The 18,114-nt window shown below is 37.5% G+C and overlaps 1 protein-coding gene and 1 pseudogene across 1 annotated transcript; both read left to right on the top strand.

Moving 5' to 3' along the window:
• The first annotated feature begins 1,207 nt into the window (after positions 1-1,207).
• LOC103033680 (histamine N-methyltransferase) lies at positions 1,208-8,343 on the top strand. The gene is made up of 8 exons (XM_022686668.2): positions 1,208-1,318; positions 2,312-2,467; positions 3,530-3,678; positions 3,865-3,917; positions 4,792-4,899; positions 5,254-5,381; positions 6,136-6,229; positions 7,038-8,343. The coding sequence occupies exons 3-8, from the start codon at positions 3,563-3,565 to the stop codon at positions 7,388-7,390; spliced, it is 852 nt and encodes a 283-aa protein (XP_022542389.2). The 5' UTR covers positions 1,208-1,318; positions 2,312-2,467; positions 3,530-3,562; the 3' UTR covers positions 7,391-8,343.
• A 90-nt stretch (positions 8,344-8,433) lies between these two features.
• On the top strand, positions 8,434-17,763 carry LOC103035897 (NLR family CARD domain-containing protein 3-like; annotated as a pseudogene).
• The last annotated feature ends 351 nt before the right edge of the window (positions 17,764-18,114 follow it).

Below are 18,114 nucleotides of genomic sequence, written 5' to 3'. Positions count from 1 at the left end.
CATATATTGAAGATTATTGAGATTTCTTTTTTACAATATCGGCCAGCTCTAATAGACACAAGAGTAGTTTGAAGTTCCCAAAAAATTTTAATCTTTCGAAATCTTTTCTTGTGTCTCTGATATGTGGTTGGGAGTTTTAAGACAGATTTTAAGACAGTAATATTTGGGTGAAAGAATCCTTTAAATCTGTAAGCAGTTATCTGAATTGGTAATATTTAGGTAAAATAAGCCTTTAAATCTGTAAGTAGTTAGCTAAATTGGTAGTGTTTGGGTGAAAAAAGTATTTAAATCTGTAAGTAGATAGCTGAATTGATAGTGTCTGGGTGAAATAAGCCTTTAAATCTGTTAGTAGTTAGCTGAATTGCTAATATTTGGGTAAAAGAAGCCTTTAAATCTGTAAGTAGTTAGCTGAATTGGTAATATTTGGGTAAAAGAAGCCTTTAAATTTGTAAGTAGTTAGCTGAATTGGTAATATTTGGGTAAAAGAAGCCTTTAAATTTGTAAGTAGTTAGCTGAATTGGTAATATTTGGGCGAAATAAGCCTTTAAATCTGTTAGTAGTTAGCTGAATTGCTAATATTTGGGTGAAAAAAGTATTTAAATCTGTAAGTAGATAGCTGAATTGATAGTGTCTGGGTGAAATAAGCCTTTAAATCTGTGAGTAGTTAGCTGAATTGCTAATATTTGGGTAAAAGAAGCCTTTAAATCTGTAAGTAGTTAGCTGAATTGGTAATATTTGGGTAAAAGAAGCCTTTAAATTTGTAAGTAGTTAGCTGAATTGGTAATATTTGGGTAAAAGAAGCCTTTAAATTTGTAAGTAGTTAGCTGAATTGGTAATATTGGGTGAAATAAGCCTTTAAATCTGTGAGTAGTTAGCTGAATTGCTAATATTTGGGTGAAAAAACTCTTTAAATATGTGAGTAGTTAGCTAAATTGCTAATATTTGGGTGAAATAAGTATTTAAATCTGTAAGTAGTTAGCTAAAGTGGTGATATTATATTAAGGAGTAGTAAGTCACTGATTCCGCCAGGTGGCAGTGTCGCGAAAACTTAGGGTCCTAGAACTGCGGTCCTGAAACTGCAGTCTCGGGTTCTGCAGATATGTAATATTGGGGGTTTTCCAGTAAACTGAACCAGTAAATACTGGGAACCAGGTACTAGTGCACCGTTTCACCTCCACCATCACCAGATAGCTCTCTTAGCTTCAGCGAGGTTCAGACTTCCTCTGGCAGCGCTGGATTTCTTCTCTCAGAAGCAAGATATCAGCTCTCCACTCTATAAACATCTATTCTCCACTCCATTCCACACCATGGACCCAGAGTAGGCTTAGTCATCTATTTGTTTGTCTAATTTTTCTAATAATTCTGAGCCGTTCATATTCATAAAGATTTAAGAGTTCAGAAATCAATATTTGGTGGAATAACCCTGGTTTTTGATCACAGTTTTTTTCATGCATCTTGGCATCATGTTCTCCTCCACCAGTTTTACACACTGCTTTTGGATAACTTTACTCCTTACTGTCTTTACTCCTGGTACAAAAAATCTTAGGCAGTTCAGTTTGGTTTGATGGCTTGTGATCATCCATCTTCCTCTTGATTATATTCCAGAGGTTTTTAATTTGGTAAAATCAAAGAAACTCTTCATTTTTAAGTGGTCTAATTTTTTCCAGAGCTGTGTGTTGTATTGTAAATTAGGGGTGGGCAATATTATATCGTATACAATATATAGTGACACAGAAATATTGTGATATTAAAAATCCATATCGTGATAATAGGGCTGTTCTGTCTTAAAAGTAGTCTATTATTTACTGTGAAGATTTAGGTTTATTTATTGTATAACTGTTTTAGTTTGCAGTTTATATGCAAGCACTAAATATTCTGCCATTTTATTTGCTGCATTATATTATTTTATGCTATATTATTTATTTTTGCCACATTATGATTATACTGTTATACTATTATACTATATTCGTGAAATGAATTCATTATTTTAGTTTTCCTGTATCGCCAAGTATATCGTTATCGCAAAAATACCCTGAAATATTGTGATATTATTTAAGAGTAAATAAAATATGGGTTTATGTGAATTTGCAAATCATTGCATTCTTTTTAAATTTACATTTGTTTATATTTTACAGAGGGCTCCAACTATTTGTTGTGGTTGTAATTTTCAGTTTTTTAAGAACAGTTTTTTAGTCAAAGAATTTGGGTTAATTGAGTAATTGTTGGTAATTATAAGTAATTGTGAGTAATTGTGACAGCCTTAAACGATGTTCTCATAACTTAAATACCCGAAACTATTTTTTCCCTCTAGTTTGTCAGTTTGAGACATGCTGCAGGCTGTGGGCGGAGACCTGCAGGGTCATTATTTACAGACTGTAGTTCTGTTCAGTGTCCACAGTCCACTCTGCTGTCTCCTTATCTCCTGTTTACTCGCTGTGTGAGGAGGCGCTCTCTCTCGCTGACTAAGGTAAAAGTATACTAAACTTATTACTATCAACCCTTTCTACAGCTATCTTATTACAGTGGTTCACAGTAAAGAAGTAAATGTGATTAATTTAAATGTGATTAAGTAGTGTATCTGCAGTTATACATTTCAATACATTTTAGACTATGTCTTACAATCAGTTGTGCAGAATCTGCTGTTCCTTTTAGTTATGCACCCGTACATATTAAAAAATAAGAAATATCACTGAAAAGTTCATTTATAGCAGCAATTCAATTGAAATTGAGTGAAATTAATATATTATATAGATGCATTACACACAGAGTTAGGTATTTTAAGTGTTTATATATTTTATTGTTGAACTTAATTGAGGACTTCTAATTTTACTGGAGTAACATTTTACCTTCGGTACCACACTGTAAAAAGTTTTGGCTGCGCAACAAAATAAAATCTCTTTTTCACAAATTCTAGCTTTCTTACTTAACTTGAAATGTATTGTTGCTCCTACTTTTGTGAAAGCTCTTGCTTTTGCTCTAATATCACAAAAATAGTAATTTAAACTTTAAACTTTGTCATTTAGATCAGGGGTGTCCAAACTTTTTTTGTTGGGGGCCAGAAGGAGAAATATATTTGAAGTCACGGGCCACAGACTCTGTAATAAAACAAATAATGAAATATACCACTTTAAATAATACTTTTTTTCCCTGATTATTTCATTTACACTCCATTTTACTTGACTTACTATCTTTATCTTTGACATTTTTCTGCGCTAGAAATGCGCACCCTCTCCGCTTTTAGACTCTTTTTCCCGTTTTTCTGCACTAGAAATGCGCACTCTCCGCTTTTAGACTCTTTGGCCCGTTTCTGACACCTAGCGTTCAAACTTTGAATCTCACATTATAAAAACCTGCTTAACAGCGGGCCAACTTTCATTCTATTTCTAAAATACCTCGCGGGCCGCTCCAAAAAAGGAAACGGGCCGCAAATGGCCCGCGGGCCGTAGTTTGGACACCCCTGATTTAGATTTTTCACAGTGTGCTCTGGGTCCACTACTGTCCCTTCGTGACTTTTTATCCACTTTTCCAGTTGTTCCAGGTTTCTGTGTGAGCAGTGTTAATCATGGCGGGATATCAGGGTATATACATGCAGCGCTTTCAGAACTACCTGCAGCGTTCAGGAGAACACAAGGTCATTCAGAAACTCATAGATACGGTTCTACGCCCACAAATCACCAAGTGAGCAAACTGTTCCAACACTATTTAACACGTTTATCACTGTGATTAGATGATTGTTAATAATACCAATATTAATAATAATAAAATATTTGCATTACTATTACAACAATAAAATTGCAGTAATAATAATACTTCTACTACTACTACTAATAATAATCATTTTCCTGTTCATTTATCATGATGCAGGATGGCAGAGGGGAAGACTGGCTTCGGCGTTCTCGGTGTTGGAAGTGGTGGAGGTACTGAATAGATAGTTATTGTTATTTATATATATATATATATATATATATATATATATATATATATATATATATATACAGTTATGTATGTTTTAAGCAGTTTTGATGGCTAAGACTAAACTGCACAGAACTGTATAAAAGCAATTGGTGAAAATGGCCAGTAGATGGAGACATTTTATAAGAAATGAAATGAAGGGAAAGCTCACACACATCCATCAGAGTGTTTTTATATATCTGTATATCTACAGGGATTGGACAATGAAATTGAAACACCTGGTTTTAGACCCCAATAATTGATTGTGGTGACGGACAGTTCTGGTGGGAACAGGAGAGTTGAGGTGCACATTGAATTCTGCTGTGATTTGATCAGCCGTGGTTTTATGTTTTTTGGATACAATCCGGGTTAGCACCCGAACATCCCTTTCAGACAGCTTCCTCTTACAGCGTCCACAGTTAATCCTGTTGGATGTGGTTGGCGCTTCTTGGTGGTATGCTGACGTTACCCTGGATACCGTGGCTCTTGATACATCACAAAGACTTGCTGTCTTGGTCACAGATGCTCCAGCAAGACGTGCACCAACAATTTGTCCTCTTTTGAACTCTGGTGTGTCACCCATAATGCTGTGTGCATTGTAATATTTAGAGCAGAACTGTGCTCTTACCCTGATAATTGAACCTTCGCACTCTGCTCTTACTGGTGCAATGTGCAATTAATGAAGATTGAACACCAGGCTGCTCCAATTTAGCCATAAAACCTAAAATCCCACACTAAAATGATGACAGGTGTTTCAGTTTCATTGTCCAATCCCTGTATATTGCAGAGCTAAAAATATCCTTTTGCCTTAATATTGTTGTGACTGCGTGTGTATCTCAGGGGAGATGGATGTGTATCTGATCTCGATCCTGCAGTCGGTTCTTCAGTCCGTCCCAATCAGTGTGGAGGTTGTGGAGCCCAGCACTGACCTCACCCAGAACTTCAAAGGTCTCTAACACACACATGCACACGCACACACACTTACACACACACACACACACACATACGAATGTTATCAACTTATAATCAATATTAGAAAATTTAGCTAAATTAGATGTGAGACTAAATGTTTTGAGATCTTATTAAGAGAAATATGCTTTACCCCATTGGCAGATTTTTTTGCTTAATATTATAATTATATACGTCTGATATATGTCTTATAATTTAAGCATAAAAGTATAAACGTATAAAGCATAAACGTATTTCCTCACTACTAAATATTCCACCTTTTTTTCTACTTTTTTGTTGTAAAATATTTACAGAACAGCTTTATGGTTCTTCTTCTCTGATCCCTGCCTGTAGATCTGGTATCGAAAACTTCCAGCCTTCGGGACGTTTCCTTCAACTGGAACACGGTCACGTGTGCTGACTACGAGACGCAGATCAAAACCAAACAGGACGTCAAGTTTGACCTCATTCACATGATTCAGGTTCTAGTACTTCTGGGTCAATAATAATGTAGCTTTTTTATTCACAGCAAAAACTGTGTAACAATATAATTTTTGTATTTACTCTGAATGAAGACATTAATACACACATATAGATTCACTTTAAACACTTTACTTTAATTTAGGGGAAGATTATTTTGTCTACAGTTAAAATGTTGAAGATGTTTTTTAATAATTTGGCCATTTTAATTACACATTTAGCTATTGTCATAAAAAATAAGCTATTTATGTGTGTCCTAGAATTCCCTGTCCACACTTGTGATTTTGGGAACCCACCTCTTTAAGATTAAGAAAGTAACCTTTATCATCCGTGACATCACAACCTTTTTTAAAGGACTTAAGACTTGCTGCTGCTGCATGTTTGCCAATAAATATTATAGTATTAATAATTTAATTTAATATTTCTCCAATTATTTCTCTACTAAGTTGCTTATAGAGGTAAAGCTTAAGCCTAAATCCACCCTGTCAGACAATTTTTGCTATAATTGTCCAATCTGTTATGCAGCTTGCCATAATAGTGTGGGCAAATGCATGACAGAAAAACAAAAAGTGAGAAAAATAAAGTGATTAAGCTGAAAAATATTAATTTTGTGAGGTCTGAAGTCTTATAAATAATATAAATTGCACAGTATTCTGATAATGACCCTGATAATGGATTATATGGGTCAGTGTTACTGTGTGTAATGGTCCAATAATTGTCTGTAATAAGTGTGTGTGTGTGTGTGTGTGTGTGTAGATGCTGTACTACGTCGACGATCCAAAAGCAACACTGAAGTTTTTCCACAGCCTCCTGAAGGAGAACGGCAAGCTGCTGATCATTCATGAAGCAGGTGAGAATCACTCAAAGTAAAATACTGTAAGGTGTTGCTATGGTACATTTGTTGGTTGCTAAGTGGTTACTAAGATGTTGCTATACTTTAGATGTTGGTTTCTAAGGTGTTTTCATGTGGTTGTATGTTAATGGAAATACTAAGGTTTTGCTTGGTGGTAGCTATGGTGTTGTCATGGTATAGCTGTTGGTTGCTGAGGTGTTGCTTTAATGGTTGCCATGTTTTTTTTGCAGTGGTGGATTAGAACATAGAATGCAGTGAAGTCTTCATAACCACCACTGTTATCACTCTAACATAGAAAGTGCAGCTTAGCAGTGTTACTATGGTATACTGTAGGTGTTGGTTGCTATGGTGTTGCTATATCATAGGAGTTTATAGCTAAAATGTTGCTAGGTGGATGCTATGCAGTTGCTGACTGGTTGCTTTGTTCTTTTAGGTGTATCAGCTGTTCTTTGCTAAATATTCAACAGAAATTAAAGATCGTAATTCTACGAAATATGCAGTTGAACCGGTTAACAAAGCATAAAACTACAAAACTACGATTTTGCGACATAAGTTTTTAAGTTAATTTAACAAGACCAAGTTCATATTATTGTTTTAATAGTTCAGAAATCAATATTTGGAGAAATGACCCTGATTTTTCATCATAGCTTTCATGCTTCTTGTCATGCTTAAGTCCACCAGTCTTACACACTGCTTTTGAGTGACCTTATGCCACTCCTGCTGCAAATATTCAAGCAGGTCATATTTGTTTGTTTTATATATATATTATTACAATACTAATAGTTGTTGTTATTCCCACGCACAGCGAGCAGTGGCTGGGAAATCCTGTGGAAGACGTTTAAGAAGGATCTGTGCACCAACACCCTCTCAGACTACCTCTCCGCCGGGGACATCAGGGTCCAGCTGGATGCTCTGGGGCTTCGCTACGAGGAGCTGGTCGTGAAGAACACGCTGGACATCACCGACTGCTTCACAGAGGGAAACAAGGATGGACAGATGCTGCTGGACTTCATGACGGACAGGGAGGACTTCCACGCTTCCTTCTCGGCCGAGGTGCGCAGCAGCATGCTGGAGCTGCTGAAAAACGAGTGCAGCACCACCACAGACGGACGAGTGCTCTTCAACTGCAGCCTGAGTGCCCTGCTGGTCCACGCATAAGCCACGCCCGCTGAATTTACAGAGAGAAAGAGATGCAAGCAAACCATCAGACGCATGAAGCAGCATTTACATCATTAAAAATCTAAACTGTTTTGATATTGAGTTATATTTTCATCTTTCTCATTGGCTCCTGGCATTACCTATTTGCATTACTGGGTGCCCCACCTCCCACCATACTCACCATCTATGTATAGTCAATCCCCTGTCTACCTTCACTTAGCCAGGGAAACACACTGCTTTTGAGTGTGTTCAGACGGCACGGTGGCTTAGTGGTTAGCACATTCGCCTCCCAGCACTGGGGTCTTGGGTTCAAGTCCCTATCTGGGTGGAGTTTCCATGTTCTCCCTGTGTCTGCGTGGGTTTCCTCCCACAGTCCAAAAACATGGAGATTAGGTAAATTAGAGACTCTAAATTGCCCAGAAAAATGTTATACTCTAAATTGATCTGTTAAAATTGCATACTCCAGAAAATTGAATACTCTAATACTCTGGTGTGTATGTGTAAAGTGTGTGGTATGTTTGTAAGTTGTGTGTGTGTAAGTGTGGGTGTAAATGTGTGTATGATTGTGCCCAGAAATGGATTGGCACTCTGTCCTGGGTAAATGCTGTAGTGCCCAATGCAGTCCTCCAGGTGAACGGTCGTTTCCGGTTGAGCGTACGCTGTGCGCTATTGGCTGGCGCTTCTCACCGGTGTGTGGATGAGTGTTAATGTGTAATGTGCTTGTATGTAAAACTTGGTAATTGTAAAGCGTCCTTGGGTTTCTAGAATGGCGCTATATAAGTTAAGTTGAACATCATTCACCTATTTGTTGACCTTTAAAAACAGTATAATGCATATTGTATAAAGCTTCCTATTCTAGCCTGTATGTAATGTAATAATACAGAATTATGTCATTAATGCCTTTTAATTGGTGGATTTAAGACTTATGAATAAACCGTCTTTTAAACTCTGAACGGGTGAAAATCTGGACCTTTAATCCAGTTTCCATTGTTTGTACTCAGCTCAGATGATTAAACCAACCTCAAATGACCTATTTGCATACTGGGTGCTTCACCACTTACTCACCATCTATGTATAGTCATTCCTCCGGAGCTACCTTCACCTATTTGTTCACAAAGTATATTATGCTACAGCTGGCTGGTCTCAGTGTGACTGGCTGTAAAAGCAAGCCACAGTGAAAGTGGCTTTATGTTGACTGAATTTTGAATGCAGAATTATGTGTTAATCAATACCTATCTGGATGGAGAGATTTATCCGGATAGGGGTTTTATTGAACGATGAGAAGCCGGAATGAAAACCAGCTGAAAAGAAATAGGAGTAACGAGGCTCTTTTTAAAATGTAGGGTTTAGAAGTAAAAAGCCATATGAAAAAATTTAAGTAAAGTATAGATAACAAAGACCTTTCCGACTTTCTATGGCCCGTTTTATCCCAAAACAGGAACTGAAACTTGCAAGCATAAGGAACAGAAGTACATTTTGTGATCACCCAGGATGCTGCAGTTAGGGGAAGCATCTCTTTTTGACAGCCAGATCATTATTTCATCAGCTCTACTCAAACAGTTAAACATGCACATAACTAATATGTTCAAATAATCTAAGAAAAACATGATTAAATAAGATTAAATATGAAAATTCCCCACAATAAACAGACAAATTTGTGATTAGAAACAAAAAACGAAAATAATATAAAACTAGATTATAGTAGTAATTGAGTGATTTATTGAGAACAAAGCTAAGCACCAACTGTGTGTGTGTGTGTGTAGAAGGAGGTTATTGGTTATTGGTAGTTACGTAAAAAGTGTTGTTGAAATGTTGTTTAAGTCCAAATATACCTGTTTTTCCAGTGTAGTTGGTTTGGTTGGATGATTACTATTGAAAGAGACAGTCTAGACTGGATAATATTTGGAAAAAATACAGACAGATTATCAGTCTCATATGCAAAGAAATGCATATGAAATGTTTAAAACCGCATTGAGCACAAAGTATATTTACACCAATCATATACATTGTACATGTACATAATATAGGGCCCAATGAAATCTGTTTTTCTCTCTTAAACTGTTGTCCTTATTTATGCATTGATGATAAATGTAAAATGCTGAATGCCAGTTGCTGGACTTCCTAAGTGAGCTAAACACAGAGGAACTGGACTAGTTTCCAAAAATGTGGAATTCTTTAAACCCATTGAAGAAGGCTGATGGAAGAAAGGCAACAGGCGGTACTAGTCCTGGAGAGAGTGATGCAGGTAATAACCTAGTCACAGTTAATACATCTAAAATACCTTATACTATAATACAATCCTTATACTCTCCTATATCCCTATAGGTTCTTAACTATCCTAAAATACCCTATACTATCCTATGTTCCCTATACTCCCCTATATTGCCTTATACTGTACTACCCTATATCCCCTATAGTTTCTTTGTTTTCCTAAAATACCCTATACTATTGTATACTGTCCTGTACTCGCTATACTAACCTAAAATACCTTATACTATCCTATATTGCCCTATATTTCCAATACTGCCACATGCTACCATATACTCCCATATACATCCCAATTGCTTATGCTATACCCCTATATATACCCAAAACTACTTTAACTACTCTATATTTAACTTTATTTACTATCCTTTAAAACACATATTATACTATATTATACTCTGTATGCTAACCCATGATCCCAGCCCATGATCCCTATACTACCTAAACTACTCTTTATTATACTCCATATATGACCCTATACTATCTATACTATCCTTTAATCCTGTACTACCCTATACTACCAAAACTACTCTATATTACACTCCATATACGCCCCTATACTATCTATACTAACCTATGCTCCTGTGCTACCCTATACTACCAAAGCTACTCTATATTATACTCCATATACGCCCCTATACTATCTATACTAACCTGTACTCCTGTGACACCCTATACTACCTACACTACTCTATACTATACTCCATATACAACAAACTCTCTAATCAGTTGAAACAAATGGCCGACTGACTGGATGACTGATAATACTAATGGTCCAATCGTGACATATTGCTTTTCAAAGGTTGCTTCTGAATAAAAGACAGAAAATGTGCTCTCAGATGTTTGATGGACATCATCGAGGTGACACAGAGTTTCAAACTCTTATCAAATGACCCTGCCCAGTATCTCTGAATGCAACCTAAATAAAAATGTCTGTACAGATGATTCTGCAAATTTAAATCTCTGAATTTTGCTTGTTAAGATGCCACCACTAATTCTGGTAGCCTATGTCACCTAAAGATTCTTCACATAACTGTAATGAATTGAAAAACAACTTATGTCACATTAGTTCTGCTAAAATTATAAATTGTGCGTCACATTTGCAAAACATTTAAAAGGAAATGCGTCTACTTCATGTTCCACCCTCTTGTTCATTTGAACAGCTGAAAGAAACCCAGTGAGGACCACCCCAGACCAGGCAAGTGGTCCAGTTCAGACTATCACAGCTCAGCATGGAGGAAACGTTAAAGCGCTTCTTGTACATGGAAATGTGTTTCATGGTACAGTTCAAATTCAGGTTGGAGCTGATTCTGTGCAAAGAGGTAAGTGAACATAATACAAATTCAAAATATTAATAAACATTGCACCAGGTTTATAAAATGCACTGACACTGGATTTATTGTAACATTATAAGGAATGAACCCTGTAGGAACAGGTTTTGCTCAGAAACAAGGAGCAGAGGCTTTGACATTTGGCACAACCACACTTTTCCCTTATTTGTATGTTGCTGTTAGTAACACCACTCTGCCCTCAAAAAACTCTTCACAAACTCTCTCACAAACATTTTCAAACACATTGAGTCTAATAAACAAATGTTGATTGTGGTCACACACTCAGCTGATGTAGCTCATATTTAAAAGTTAAGTTTATGTCAATAATTAATGGTGTAGGAACATTGTTCTTGTCTCCAGTGTTGCCAGTCTGTGTCTACAGTGTTTTTAATAACATGTTTTTAATGACAAATTATTCTCCTATCTCTTATTTCTCTTATTTCTCCCAGGTCAGGCTGGAAGCTTCACTAATGCTGTTGCCCTCAGTGAAGGTAAAACTTATACCTTAATGCTACATCAGTTAAAGTGTTGGATTGTAGGAGTTTTGTATGACTGTCATTGGATTGTAGTATAGAGGCATTGGACTATAGTGAAGAAGTGTTGGAATGAAATGCAGGAAAGGTTGAATGTAGTGTAGAAGCATTGGAGTATTATAAGAGTATAAGAGTGTAGGGTAAAAATATTAAAGCGTGGTAAAGAAGTGTCGGATTTTAGTGTAGGGGTATAAAATGGTACCATAGAAGTGGTGGATTGTAGTTTGGGAGTGTTGTAATTTAGTGTGAAAGTGCACAAGTGTTGTATTATAGTATAAGAGTGTTGGATTATAATGAAGGAGTGTGGGTTGTAGTGCGAAGGTTGGGGCATGTAGTAAAGGAATGCTCTATTGTAGTATATGGACGGTAGATTAAAATCTAGGAATGTATGAGTGTTTTTAGTATAGGGTGTTGGGTTGTAGTGTGTGAGTGTAGCACTGTTGTATTGTGAAGTAGGAGTGTTGTAGTGGTGTAAGAGTATTAAATTGTAGTATAGGAGCGTAGCATTTGTTGTGAAGTTGGAGTGTAGACTTGTAGTGGTATACTTGTAGTGATGTTCAATTATAGCATAGGACTGTTGAATTGTAATGTAGGAAAAGTGGATTGTAGTATAGGTTGGATTGTAGTGAAGAAGTGTAGCATTGTTGGATTTTAAAGCCAGAGTGTTGTACTAGTGTAGGAATGAAAGCATTTTGTGTGGTGTTGGAAAGCTGGAGTGTAGGATGTGACTAATGTAACCTAGACTACCTTTGTAAAGTTTGACAGTTTGTGTTTTTCACCTACAGAGGCCCGGAGAATAGCAGAACATGAGATGCTTAAAATAAACATCATAGATCGATATTCAAAGTTATACGAGGGAACTGCAGCAAAGGGGAAGAAAATTCTCCTCAATGAGGTTTACTCAGAGCTCTATGTAATGGAGGACTGGAGAGGAGGAGTCAATACAGATCATGAAGTGATTCAGATGGAAACCGGACCCAAAAGACATGCTTTGACAGATAGTTGCATGAAATTCAGCGAGATTTTCCATGGAAAACTCCATGTTAGAAAAGTGCTCACAATAGGAATAGCTGGGATTGGAAAAAACATTTCTGTTAGGAAGTTTGCTCTGGATTGGGCTGAAGGAAAATCTAATACAGACATAGATTTTGTTTTTGTCGTTGCTTTCCGAGAGCTGAATCTTCTAAAAAACGAAAAATATGACCTACAAGGTCTGCTTCGCTACCTCTACCCAGAGCTGAAACATTTGAAAGAAGCTGGGGTTTTTGATGGGAAATGTAAGTGTGCTTTTATTTTGGATAGATTGGATGAGCTCAGGAGGCCTCTGGATTTTACACAGAAGAGAGTGTCATCTACAACAAAGAAGGCGCCTGTCGAAATGCTGGTGACCAACCTCATCACAGGAGAACTGCTTCCATCTGCTCTTGTCTGGATTACCTCCAGACCTGCAGCAGCAGATCAGATTCCGTTACACTACATAGACCGTGTAACGGAAGTACGAGGGTTTGTTACAGATCAGCAGAAGGAGGAGTATTTCAAGAAGCGAATACAGGATGAAGGACAAGCAAACATGGTTATCTCACACATCAAACAGTTGAAGACACTGTACATCATGTGCTACATACCAGTCTTCTGCTGGATCACGTACACGGTGCTACAGGAAATCATGAAACGCAGTGTAGAGGAAATCCCTAAAACTTTAACCCAAATGTACGCCAGCTTTCTGACCATTCAGATGGACACAAAGTGCAAAAAATATGCCCAGACTTATCAAAAGGATACCAAGAAGCTGCTGGAATCCAACAGAACTGAGCTTCTGAAACTGGCCAAACTGGCTTTCAAGCAGCTGATGAAGGACAACATGATGTTTTCTGAAGAGGACCTGAAAGAGAGCAGAATTGATGTCTCTAACTCTGAATATTCTGGGATTTTCACTGAGATCTTTAAGGAGGAAAGTGGACTATCAGAGAAAGGTCTACTGCTTTGTTCACCTGAGCTTTCAGGAGTTCCTGGCTGCTGTTTATGTGCTTCACTGCTATGAGAATGAAAACACGGAGGAGCTGCTGTGTTTCAAGCCACATTACAGTTTTTGGTCTGAGGTTGCTCCACTGGATAAGCTGCTGATTGCAGCAGTGGATACAGCTGTTAGGAGTCCGAACGGACACCTGGATCTTTTCCTGCGATTCCTGCTGGGCATCTCAGTGGAGTCCAATCAGAGGCTCCTACAGGGTCTTCTGACACTCAAACACAGCAGCACAGAGAACACCACATGGCACATCAAGTGCTTAATCGATCGTGAAGATTGCTTGTCCCCTGAGAGATCCATTAACCTGTTTCTCTGTCTGTCTGAAATGAATGACCAGTCTATCTCCAGAGATATTCAAAAGTATTTGAAATCAGAGAAACACTCAGAGAAGGAGCTCACTCCTGGACAGTGTTCAGCTTTAGCTTACATGCTTCTAAACTCAGAGAAAGTGCTGGATGAACTGGACCTGCAGAAATACTACACATCTCTGGAGGGTTACAGGAGACTGGTCCCAGTCGTGAGCACCTGCCAAAAGGCATTGTGAGTGTTCTATACATAAAAGCATACAATACAATGATCTATGAAGTCATAATATATTGAATGTTGTTGAACTAAATGTCTACATATCAGAAATGAGGTCTCAACTTTTAATTGCATTAAGGTTGCACAATTAGTTTTAACTTGGACTAGTTTAAAGTTTATTTGTTGCATATATAGTTATACACAGTACTACTAGGAATGCCTGTCACAAAAATGTCACCAAATTTTCTTTATTTTGTGTATGGTACACACCCATTTTCTCATGATGCTTCACAAAATCTGGCAAGCACAATTGAAATATTGGTGAGCAGCAAGTGAACAAAGAAGCATACATTGTAGCCTACAGTTACAGGGAAATCACAATCCAACGGACTAAGGTGCTACCACTATGATCAGGAGATCGCTGGTTTGAATCCCGGTCATGCAGCTTATGGTCCGCAGCCAGAGTCCAAGAGAGCACAATTGGCCTTGCTCTCTCTGGATGATGATACTCTCTCTCCACATCACTCCTATTGTGATGTCAGTCAGCACAGGCTTCTGATAGCTGTTGTATCAGAGCTGAGTTGCTGCGCTTTCCTCCGAGCTTCAAGAGGCAGACTCTGGCTTCAAATGTATTGGAGGAGGCTTGTGCTTGTTTCCGCCCTCCTGGTGTTGGGGCATTGCTAGTTATACTGCTAGAGGAGTGCTGCTTAGTGGGTAGGATGATCAGCATAGCTAAATTGAGAAGAAAAGTGGGATTAAAAAAAACATTACATTGACCACATTACACATCATAAGGTATCATATGGACAATCTGGAGTAGATAAAAATTAACCTGTGGTCTTCGCATTCGCCCTGGTTTTAATGGAAATTGTTGTTTCTTAATACAAATTGATCAGATAAAGGTGTCTGTTTTAAAAATAGCTTATTTTATTGTTTATTCTGTATTCTTTTGCAGACTAGCTGGTGGTGGCCTCACTGTGTCCTCATATGAAACAATCTGCTCTGCTCTGAACTCAAAAAACTGCCCTCTAAAAGAGCTAGACCTCAGTTTCAACAACCTGCCGGACTCAGTAGGGGAACTGATTTCTGCTGGACTAAAGAATTCACAGTTTAAACTGGAGACCCTCAGGTAAAAATACTGTTAGTTTAAAGCTTATCACTATTTTTACTATTTAAAAAAATAGAAATACTTCATTGCTCCAGTTAGATCTTCTCATTTTCAAAATGTACCCATTTTCCATAAAATTTACAAGCATGGGCTCAGATGTCACTGTTGACAGATTTATCACATCCCTTCTCCTTCTGTACAGTAACAGCTGCTAAACTTTCAAAACATATTACTTCAATTTATCCATGAACTTCAGATCTCTACTTTCCTCTGCTTTAGATTTGTATCTCCAGTTCAATCCCATCTCTTCATTTCCATTGCCTTTTTTGATGCTAAAAGTATGTGATTTATGAATCCTATTTTTGGATATAGATTATATTTTGACGAATCCACTTTTTTCCACCCTTGTTTACTCTGTTTTATGATTCCTAATGTAAATGTATTGTGCGCTCCTCCTGCAGATTAGCTGGCTGTAATCTCACCACCAGCTCCCATAATGCCTTTTTCTCTGCTCTGAAGTCAGAGAACTGCTCTCTGAAAGAACTGGATCTGAGTAACAATAATCTGCAGGATTCAGAAGTGGAGTTTCTCTCAGCTGTACTAAAGACCTCTGAATGTAAGCTGGAGACTCTAAGGTGAGCTTCCTGACAATTCTTTCTAAAATGGACAAAAACAGAATACTGCAAAGTTTGGGAATACAGTTGGTGTGCTTGACAAATAAAAAACAATTTTATTTAAATGAGCTACAAGAATCAGCTATTGCCATCTAGTAATCAGGATGTGACATAACTGTGCCACATTGACTCCTCCCACATCCCATTTACTTATACTCTTTATAAAATCTATCTGCAAATGCATCCAGCCTCTTCCCTGTTTGGTGACAGGGAGACAACAGTTATTAAAAAGATCGGGTCATGGCACATGTATGAAACATGGTAAAATATGAGAAAATATTGGACGATGATTCTATATTGTTATAATCTCCTTACAGACTAACTTACTGTGCCCTTGAAGGAAATGCTTGTAAAGCACTTTTGTCAGCTCTACAATCAATGAACTCATGTCTGAAGTGTCTGGACCTCAGTAACAATGACCTGCAAGATTCAGGAGTGGAGCTAATCTCTGCTGGACTGAAGAGTTCACACTGTAAACTGGAGACACTCAAGTGAGCAATTTGTGATTATTAAATAACCTTAAATCTTATATTGCCCATATTGTGATGTGCTATATACACAGTTTGCAATGAACCAATCAAACAAGAACAATTTAAATAGTTCATCACAGCTTTGTGTATTCTCTATAATGCTATTACAATTTCTGATTTTTCTTCAGGCTATCTGGGTGTATGGTTACAGAGAAAGGCTGTTCTTCTCTGGCATCAGCTCTGAAGTCAAATCCCTCTCACCTAAGAGTACTGGATCTGACTTATAATCACCCAGGAGTGTCTGGAGTAAAGCAGCTTTCTGATCTACTGCAGAATCATCACTACAGACTGGACACACTCTGGTATGGAAACTGTTTTTGCCTTACTATTGAATAAATCTATTTAGATAATCATAAGTGATGGGATTATTTGAAGAGATAAAAAGACACTAAAGGATATTTTAATTTACTTGTTAGACGTATTACCTACAGATCTGTCTGTATCATCTTTTATCCATAATGTTAATGATAGATTGGCCAAATATTTGTGAAAATGCTTATGTGTGTATTTCTTTAGGATGGAGAATGGTGGGATAACCAGGATGAAACCAGGGCCTAGTAAATGTAAGATCACTGTTTTAAGTGTACTGTTTGCAATCATCTACATTTCTGAACTGATTATTAAAACAATAATGTGTGTGTGTGTGTAGATACCTGTTTTCTTACTCTGGACCCGAAGACTCCCCATAATAATCTTACTCTGTCTGATGGGAATAGGAAGGTGACCAACATCCACCACAGTTGTACCAGTAGGAATTGTTACCCAGATAACCCAGAGAGGTTCGACCACTATAATCAGGTGCTATGTGTGGAGGGTCTGACTGGGCGATGTTACTGGGAGGCAGAGTGGAGTGGAGAGGATGTGGCTGTGGCTATGGCTTACAGAGGGATCACACGTCGAGGAGACAGCAGGGAGTTTACTCGATTTGACTACACAAATATCTCCTGGTGTTTACTTCACTATAGTGGTACTTATTCTCTCGTACATAACCAATACAGAATTAAAATTCCAAACCCTCTCCCTGACAGAGTCGGGGTGTATTTGGACTGGCCAGCCGGCACCTTGTCCTACTACAGCATCTCGCCAAAAACAAGCATCCCAACACATCTGCACACATTCTACTGCAGGTTCAGGGAGCCACTCTATGCTGGGTTCAAAGTTCAACCAAATCCAAAAAGGGATTCTCCAAATTCCTCAGTGCGTTTGTTATAGATTACCTGGTCCTGCTGAATACACACTCCTATACACACTCATTTTTACATAAACGTTTCTCTCTGGATGCATATTTCTTCACTGCCATGCAAAAAACATCCATGTGAATATGGTAGTTATTTTACATCAAATCTTTGGTTATTTTTTAAATATTAAATATTTTCATTGAGAATTCAGAATTGTGTGTTTTTCTGTACTGGTTTCCTCACTGGTGACTTGTTTATTTAGATTAAGTCTGATGATGATATATATTGTTTTACAGGTAGACACTCTCACTAATTACCACTGTTTTAATGTCTATTTTAATGTTATATATAGTTAATTCATATATAGTTAATTACATGTAGATACTTTTACTGACCACTGACTTTGTGTTTATTAGATCAGCCCAAAATTAAGAGAAAAAACATGAAATGAGAACTTTAACAATGTATGTGTTTATCACAGCTTTCATGTTATACTGTCCTCATTTACTTCTTTACATCATTACATCACATGGTCACATTGTATTTCTGGTATTAAA

This window comes from Astyanax mexicanus, chromosome 11 (assembly GCF_023375975.1).
Source record: "Astyanax mexicanus isolate ESR-SI-001 chromosome 11, AstMex3_surface, whole genome shotgun sequence".
Classification (NCBI taxonomy): domain Eukaryota; kingdom Metazoa; phylum Chordata; class Actinopteri; order Characiformes; family Acestrorhamphidae; genus Astyanax; species Astyanax mexicanus.
Note: the sequence above shows the minus strand (reverse complement) of the source record. Positions and strands in the feature narration are given on the sequence as shown.

Excerpts from the sequence above, each read along its gene's own strand:
- LOC103033680 (XM_022686668.2), top strand. The coding sequence starts at position 3,563 with ATGGCGGGATATCAGGGTATATACATGCAGCGCTTTCAGAACTACCTG. Across the intron at positions 3,679-3,864 it reads CTACGCCCACAAATCACCAA|GATGGCAGAGGGGAAGACTG; the intron begins GTGAGCAAACTG and ends ATCATGATGCAG. Across the intron at positions 3,918-4,791 it reads CGGTGTTGGAAGTGGTGGAG|GGGAGATGGATGTGTATCTG; the intron begins GTACTGAATAGA and ends TGTGTATCTCAG.